At 37.2% G+C, this 9,471-nt stretch overlaps 1 protein-coding gene and 1 long non-coding RNA gene across 2 annotated transcripts; both read left to right on the forward strand.

The window, feature by feature from the left end:
- On the forward strand, window positions 7-3,087 carry LOC109832281. Its single transcript, XR_002244681.1, has 3 exons — window positions 7-119; window positions 2,343-2,498; window positions 2,578-3,087. It is a non-coding gene; the product is annotated as an uncharacterized LOC109832281 (long non-coding RNA).
- On the forward strand, window positions 3,221-3,953 carry LOC109832280. Its single transcript, XM_020399705.1, has 2 exons — window positions 3,221-3,445; window positions 3,529-3,953. The coding sequence occupies exons 1-2, from the start codon at window positions 3,281-3,283 to the stop codon at window positions 3,868-3,870; spliced, it is 507 nt and encodes a 168-aa protein (XP_020255294.1). The 5' UTR covers window positions 3,221-3,280; the 3' UTR covers window positions 3,871-3,953.

Raw genomic sequence — 9,471 nt, forward strand, 5'->3', positions numbered from 1 at the left:
TGAATGAATGAGAGTGAGGAATCTCGTGGGTGGTGGCAGAGATTCACTGTGGCTCTAGAGGAGTAGGTGGTGGCAAAGTTTGAGAACTGAAGAATCACATCTTCTCGTTGTCCTCAAAGGTAAGCTCAAATTTTCTTTTCAGGGTTTTAATAGGTATTTCTTTTATAAAGGTTGTGGCTTTTGAACACAATTAATTGAAAGTTAGGGTTTTATTGAGAGCATTATTATGAAAATTAGGGCATATATGTATAAATTAGTAGTATTATTGAAAGTCAGAGTAAAATAAGGGGTTTTTTTAATTAAGTCTTAACTATTTGTTGGGTTTAGTGTTGGTTTATTTTGGTGGAAAGTTGAATTTTTTATTTATTTTATGTAGATAAATGGGTACATTATGGTAAAATTTAGACATGATGGTCAGTTAATATTTGGAGCAGGGGGATCTATTGAATATTTTGGAGGAAAATTGAATGTAGAGTTCATAGAAAAAATGCATTCTCTATCCTTTTTCTTGTGAATTTTGTGAAAAATTATGAATATTGCAATGTGTTATTCCTATTCTTGCATTATGCTTTATCAGGCAGTGGCTAAGAAAGTTGAATTAAGGAAGCTCAAAACACATAATGGTAGATATTTTTGTTGATCATCATCTTTTAACACCATCAGAGGTGGACATTCCATTGGAGGGTGTTTGTAAACCACCACCTTTAGAAAATAAAAATATCATTCACAGAACTCCTACGAAGTATAAGAAAGTGGTGTTAAAGAAAAAAATTAGCACCTAGGAGGAATATGTCTACCACATCCAATTGCTAAACAACGACTCAATCTCCTAGTGCACCACATGTCAATCCAGTTTTAAATATGTCTACGTACCTCATCCACTTGCCAAACAACAACTCAGTCTCCTAAACCACTACATGTTAAACCAGCTTCTGAGGCAAATGAATTATATAGTGAAAGTGACGATGAGGCAGATGATAAAACAAATAAGATTGACCTAATTAAGGGCTTAAAATGATAATTTTGATGATTTGGGCTTATTTGATAAGTTTAGAGGTCAAGTTAATGTTAACAGAAAGACCAAAGTATATGAAACAATTCCTGAATTGTGTGGTAATCCTGAAAACAATGTAGAAGTCAAAGTTAAGTCAAATGTAAATATGACTGAAAATGTTGATGCACAGAACAATGTGAATGTACGGGATGGTTATGAAAGTGAAAATTCTATTGAATCAAATGATAGGCAAGTTAGAGATGCTTTGAACATGACAGCGATGAGCTATATGAATGTAGATAGAGAAATCAAAGACTTTTGAGTGCTAAAAATAGAAAAATTCCTATTGATGCTAATAGAGATAATATTTCTAACTCTAATTCAATAATTGTTGATCCTAACCTATCAGAAACTAGCCAAGCACCTAATGAGCTTGTTGAGTCTTCCGAATTTATCCTATCACACCAACACAAGTTAATGAAGAGGGGTTGAACATATGGGAGCTAAGATGAAGAGGAACTATTACACAAAAGAATAAATGGCTAAGAGCTTGGACTCATTTGAAGGAGGATATCAATCTGATCAAAGGGAAACTGATGATGAGAGTGCATTAGATGATAGTGAAGATGAAGGGAAATTGCATATGAGAAAAAGAATGAAGAAAACATATTGCAAGTATTTCAATGAAGATAATGACATGATTTCCATGCACTTTGTGACTGGGATGAAATTTACCTCTAGAAAAATACTGAAAGAGGCAATTCTAAACTACTCAATATAAAAATGTTATAATTTGGTTTATATGAAAAATGACAATACACAGATTTAAATATCACGCTCCTTATGCTATTTAAAATTCAATGTAGAACCTGATCGGGAGGATGATAGAGCTAGGCAAATCAAATGCATGCAAGATCAACACACTTGTGATACTTTCAAAAATAGATTAATCACTGTGAATTGGCTAGCTACCTAGAACAAATTTTGAGGAATCCAAAGTGGAAGCCTTAGTGATATGAAAGAGGAAATTTACAAACAACATAAAATCAATACGTGCTTAAAGAAATGCCAGAGAGTTAAAGAAAAAGTATTAAATTAAGGGTTGATGAAGAGGCAATATGGTTCATTGAAGCCATATATTAGAGAGTTTATGAGATTTAATTCTGACACTACATGTGTATGGAAGTTAACAGAAGGAGAGGAGGGTCAACTAGCCAACTAGCCTTATTCCTTAGATTCTGTGTGTTTTAATGTCATGAAGTCAGATTTTGCTTCAAATTGTAGACATATATTTGGCATTGATGGTTGCTTTCTTAAACTGCTTGTGGGGGACAATTATTGTGTGCAGTTGGGAGAGAATAGCAACAACTAAATGTTTCCTATTGCGTGGACAATTGTTGAGGGAGACACAAAGTCATCATGGTTGTGGTTTTTGAGAATATTAAGTGTCTATTTTGTTATGGGTCATGAAAAGAATTGGACTATCATATCTGATCAACAAAAGGTGAACATGTAATTTAGTTTTGAGCTCAATTAGTACTATTTATTCATAATATCTATTCTAATTTGTATTTTATTTTCAGGATTTAGTTCCAGCAGTTCATGAAGTATGACCTAAAATTGAACATAGGCAATGTGCTAGACATACTTACTCCAATTGAAGGAAGATACACACTAGAAAAGCACTTCAAAGGCAGTACTGGAAATGTGTCAAAATGACAACTGTGAGTGAAGTTGCACTGAAATTGAGAATTAAAAAAGCTTTCACAAATTATTATGTGATGTAGTGGACAATAACATGTCAAAGACTTTCAATTCATTTATTTTTCTTGCAAGATACAAGCCTATAACTTTAATACTAGAATATATTAGATCGGCTCTCATGGATAGATGCAAAAGAAAGTTAAGCTCAGGGAAAAAGTTGATGGTGGAGTAGCTCCTAGGATTCTTAAAAAAATGAGCAGACACACCTTGAAGTTCACTGGAATGGGCAAGATAATCAACACGGTTTTGAAGTGAAACATAATGGGTGAGATTCTAGTTGTGATGTTAATTTAGCCAATGGAATTTATAAATGTAGGATGTGGGATTTGACAAGGCTACCATATTATCATGTTATTGCTACTAGTTATTTATGAGAAAGCGCCCTAAAAGATATTTGTCAGATTTTTATACCATAGAAAACTGTATGATGTTGTATTGTGGTTTGTTGAACCCATTTTGAAGGTAATAGGTTTTGAAATATGGAAGGTGAGGGCATGATTTTGTCTCCTAACATAGTCAAACATGAAGCTTGGTAGGCCTAAAATAGCAAAGAGGAGGGATCCTAATGAGGGCATAAGTAACATCAATACGATATCAAGAGCAAGAGTTTCCCACAAGTGCTCTAATTGCAGATTTACTGAACACACAAGAAGAATTTATCCTTATCCATTCCCACTTGCCATGCAAGTAAGATGTTTGAGTTTGAAAATTTTACGTAAATTATTTTATTTTGTTCTTGAATCATTAATTGCTTGCAATTGATATCTCAGGTAACAAATGAACAAATAACCGAAGGACCACCATCAACTCAAAGGAGAAAATTTGGTTGGCATAAAGGAAGCAAGAACGTAATTGGGCAATCTAGTGAAGAATTAGCAAGGAACAATTCTCCCACAACAACTTCATTAGTAATAAAGAGGGTTGAAGGAAGGGGAATATCTATAGGTAGAGGTAATAGAGTTGAAGGTGGACCACATGTCATAGGTAGGAGTAGGGGGAAGGGTAGAGGCAGGGCTAGAATCAAGGTTTTAAATGTCGGATATCGGGTTCATGTCGGATGGCTAAAATCCATGTCGGATAGCGGAAATCGGGGATATATCGGGGGGCATTGACTAAATATCGGATTGTCATATCGGGTATTGCACATATACATAATATCATGTCCTAAATGTAATCTAAGCATTTATAAATTCAATATAAGCATACTTTATAAATTCTATAATAATATCATGTCCTAAATGTAATCTAAGCATTTATAAATTCAATATAAGCATACTTTATAAATTCTATAGACTAAACATATAAAAAAGTAAATAATATATGGATTTGGGTTCATAAATTCTTTCTATCGGGTTCATTCATAAGAAACCCTTAAACATGAGAACGGGTTATACGGGTTTGCGTATTTATCACTAAACACAAACCGATAACAAAAAACAGATCTTAAAAAAAGTACCATATCGACCGATTTTTTAAAGCTAAAAAATAGGCCGATATGCTCGATATGACCTTGATATTTCCGATTTGGCCCTGAAAACCGACATACGAGTTAAAAACGTTCATATCGTGTCGGTCAAGCCCTCAAACCGATATGTCGGCCGACATGTCAGACATGTTGGCCGATATTTAAAACCTTGGCTAGAATCACTCAACTAATTATCCCTAAGGGGGGTTATTGGTTGGGACAAGTTGGGACTAAGTGGGATAATTGTTTCAATGGAATAATTTTATCCCTTTGGGATATTTTGAGTGGTGTAAAGTGGGATAATTTAGGATAATTGGACAATTTAGAGCTTTGCTTTGACAATTCATATGAGAAAATTGATGATATAACACCTTATTAAAGTATAATATTTATCTATCAATTAAATCTAAATTAATATACCTAATTGGTTTAGTATATTATTTGGTATGTTATATAATATAACACATTATTTTACTTTATACTAAAATATAATATAATATAATATATTATAATTACTAATTAATTATTACTATATTTAATGGTATTGATTAATATAATACAATATGTTATAATAATATGATATATTATATAATATACAAATAATATATTTAATATAATATTTTAATAATGTAATATTTAATCAAATATTATTTTATTTTATTTTATTCAATATAATATTTTATTTTATAATAATTACTAAATAAATTATATTATAATAAATTTAATATATTATTATATTAAATATATAAACACTATATTATAATACAATTTTTATATCATAAAAACACTACAATAATATTTTTATTCTAACTAATAAAATATATATTAATAATATAAAGTAATATTATAAAAATATAGTACTAATATTATAATATATGAATTATTATTAATCAATATTATAATATATGAATTATTATTAATCAATATTATAATATATGAATTATTATTAATCAATATGTAATAATGATATATAATAATGTTATATTAGATAATATTATATGATATTTTATTATCTTATGTTATAATAGAATTTTATAATATAATATAATTAAGATATATTATATATTATATTACAATTAATATATATATTTAATAAGTTAGTACTTCAAAATTATCCCACTTTCCTCGTGATTGTCCTAAAGTTAAGAATAGGGTAATTTTTGGAGGTTGAGGCAAAAACTTTATATAGAAGTGGGATAATTTTGGGGGAAATGTGGCTAATTGTGTCAATTTCATTATCCCAATGAATAACATCTTAAAGTGAAATCTCAATCACATTATCCCAATGAATAACATCATAAAGTAAAGTCCCAAAAATTATCCCACTTGCCCTGAAATTACACCAACCAATAACCCCTCTAAAGGTTTTGAATAATGGCAAGGAGAGAATGGTGAAATGGCATATAGAAGAGGACCTAGTCAAACCCAACCTACAATCATAGCTACTTCACAAAATGTTTCTTAAGTGCTAGAGTGAAGAAGTACATGTTGATATGTTTTGGTTTCTTTGAATGTAAGACAATGCAGTTTTTTATACATATATTTTTTGTTTATGACAACTATGCGCACCATAAAGCTTATAAACTGACAGGGATTCTATGTATCTCAATGCATTGGTTATTAGGTTTTGTGAAAGTTTATCAATCTAATTCATGAGTTTCAATGTTATTTGTGTATTGCTTGAAATGTGTGTTTATATGTTTTTACTGCATGCACAAGATAATTGACAAGATATGTGTGTAGGCATCGAAAATTGCCTATAGGTCTCCACGAACAGCTCAGTGTTAAGAAACGACGATGAACGTCACTATCTGGTTCACAGAAGTTTGATTGATGTCGGTGAACGCTTGAAGTGAATCGACGAACTACGTAAACCAACAGAATTTCAGAATAACAAAGACACGAACTGATCGGGAACCTCGTATCGTTCACAAACGGCGAAATACCCTTCGTGTCTCACTTGTTCAACTGATGATATAATTATTGGAGCTTATAGAACTCCTCGTCGGCTTTCCAACGCACTTTAAAACGCTCAAATCCGAGTTCGGATGAAGAAGTTGCGGCGGAAACGGACGAACAGGCATAATGGAGCGTCTCAGGCTGAACTGGGGCACCCGAGGTGTCACGGCACGAGCGAGACACCCAAGGGTGTCTCGGCCCAGGTTGAGACACCCAAGGGTGTCTCTAACCCCAGATCTGTCCGTTACGCGGTTTTAACCGCCCGGAACCCCCTCAAGCCTATAAATACAAGCCTCAGACCCTCATTTTTCCGGATCTGGAATTTTGGAGAATTGGCGAAGCCCTGCCGGACTGAAGAGTGATCGAGTTCTTCAACGAAAAAGATTGAGATTCATCAAATCTGCATCACCCGCATCCGTTCCTTAGGATTATCCCGTTGCGGTAATCCTAAGAAGAGCAATTATCTCGCTGTTGTCGAGATAAGCGCTTCTGCTCGTAGATTCCTTCGCGAATCGACGGAGTTCTGGATCTGATCTGATTGTCAGGTAGTCCACGGATATTGACATCCCCGTCACCGGCTAAAGACCCACGCAAGCAAGAAACGACGAACTGATCTTGCGTTATTTTCGAGAGAGTTGTAACCCTTTCATTTTTTATTCTCTTTTATTGAATATTTTTGAATTCTTTGTAAGCAATCAATATTATAATGAATTCGACAATGAAAGCAACTTTCAGCGAAAACAAACTGGCGAACACAGTGGGAGCCAACAGCTTCGCTGCCGAAGCTGTCGTGTCGTAGCCGACGATCAAGATCCCGGTGCTCGAAGAGGTCGAATACGAATTCGACCAGCAGAAATTCGAGGAATATATTTCCTCCTCCTCCTCCAGATCTTCTTCTTGCAAACGCAGGAAAACCACTGCCGCAAAGAACGTGACTTCAGATCCAAAAACCAATGCTGATGATCTGAACCCGAATGTAGTGGAAGATTCCTCTCCGGCTTCCAAAGAAACCAGATCCAAAGTTCGTGATAACTCCTCGAAAGTCAAGGAGTTGCCCGTTGAAAGTGCACCAGTGTTGACGAAGAGGTCTCGTCAAAGGCGCCGTCAACATCTCGCGCGTCAGTTTGCCAATGCTTTGAAACCTGTTGACGAGATCTGCTATGATGCGGATCTGAAACTCAGAAGGCGCAAAGTGTTCCAGCAGCAAGCTTTGGGAACCTCCTCCCAACCACCTACTAACGAATGAGTTCGTGTCAAACGAACCCGTTCAACTCTTGAGGAGCGTATCCATAAGCGCTACGCACTGTTAGCACAGACGAGGAGTCTTGTACGGAAGGCACAGGAATTGCAGAAGGAAAAGGTGGTAAAAAAACCACCGAGATCTAAGCAAGTCTGGATGACAAAGGCCAAGTCAGCGCCCAAGGAAAAAGCATCCGAGGCTGCTCTCCGGCCTTTGTCAACTCCAGATCCCACTCCTATTGCTCCCGCACTTCCGGTGAAGCTCTATGACAGCGTGGATCTCCCTAAATCTAGAGTCCCATTGAAGGATCGTGTCGGTGACCTACCCGAGAATCGAGGAAAAGCGCTTATTAAGGAAAGCTTGAGACCGTTAAAGGAGCTTCGAGCAAACATCCGGACTGGGGGTTGTACGCGACCTCCTAACAAATTAATTTCTACAACGGCCCGCTTGGGGGTGCGTGCAGAAAACCAGGAGCCTGTTAAGGTTTCACCCTCACAGAAGTGTGATTCCAAGCGTGTGACTCTTGTAGACGCCAACAAGGCGATGTTTACTCAGATGAAAATGCGTCAGACAAACGAACGTGTTATACCTGAGAATTCATGTAAACAGCCGATAGGTTGCTCTGACTGCAACGTCGATGAGTTGTACTATCGGGCTGGGGGTACGAACAAATCTCGAAAGAGAAGTACCCGAGAAGCGGACTCTCACTGTCCGTGTAACAAAATTATCAGGGCAGTATTATCAGCGTGTAGCTGCCCCAAGACCGCTCCACAGAGGGTCTCGATATTCGAGAGTGTCTCCGCAAAAGCATTAAAACCCAAATCAAGGCGTTTTAGCAAGAGGCGATCAACCAATCGAGATGACGAACTCCCATCATTCACCATCAATATGGTCGATAAGGGGAAGTCTCCGATTACTTCTAACCTTGGTTTCTCCCCAGGAAAGAGAGTCAATTCGGGGATAGCCCAACTAATGTCTCGACTTCAATTAGAAGCTGTCGGGCTTGAACAATCCATAGTCATCGCCAACGTGGCTGATAAGGGAAAATCGACCCGACCTTCTAATTCGGACCCCCTCGTATCACATCGTCTAACTCGGCTACGTGCAGGGACTACTAGACGTAGAGACTATTTGAGGATGACCAGAGGACTATCCTCGGACAATAAAACGTCAGACGAGAAGCCACTGTATCCAGTCCCGGACAATCTCATGAGGTGTTTATGATCAACACCGAGGAAGTAGCCAAAATGGTTGAGGATGCTTTAGCCAAGCAGAAAGAAGCATTCAAAATCGAAATGGAGATGGTTGTGCAGGAGATGAGACAAACGTAAAACCAACAGATCCGAGCCTTGTCAAATCTGATAGGTGAATCTAGTCGTCGCAACAATGCTAATCAAGCAGGTAGCGATTCAGACGTGGATGAATACATCAATGTCGATGATCCTCCCGTTGACCAGAATGCTGGGGGTGGCCTCGCTAAAAACAACAACACTAGGGGTGGTCCCACCAATGATGACAACGCCGGGGGTGGTCGCGTTATTTCTCTTAAGAATCGTCCAGAACCTGATACAAGCGACGATGAGAAAATAAAAGATCTCGAGAGAAAAGTCAACGCTCTGATGTCTGATCGAGAGGTGAAAAGGACTGGCATTCCGTGTCCTTACCCGAGAGAGTGGGATTCGATCCCGTATCCGGCGAAGTTCAACCTAATAAACTTCATGTCGTTTGATGGGAAGGGATCGCCCACTCAACATCTGATCTACTTCAAGTCCCACTTGGGTATGATCTCTGGCAATGAAGCCTTGATGGTTCGGTCATTTGTTGTCACCCTTCGCGGGCCCGCCTTCGATTGGTACCACCGTCTCAAGCCTGGAAGCGTCTTTAGTTGGGAGGACCTGGAGAGCATGTTCCTCGCTCACTTCTTCGATGATGACGCCGAAGTATCGATCAGGACACTCTTCGATGAGAAACAAAAAGACGGAGAGTCGGTGGATACCTTCATCAAACGCTTCCGTAATCAGGCAATGAACTGTAAGGATCCCGTCACGG

The sequence above is a fragment of the Asparagus officinalis genome, chromosome 3 (assembly GCF_001876935.1).
Source record: "Asparagus officinalis chromosome 3, Aspof.V1, whole genome shotgun sequence".
Lineage (NCBI taxonomy): Eukaryota > Viridiplantae > Streptophyta > Magnoliopsida > Asparagales > Asparagaceae > Asparagus > Asparagus officinalis.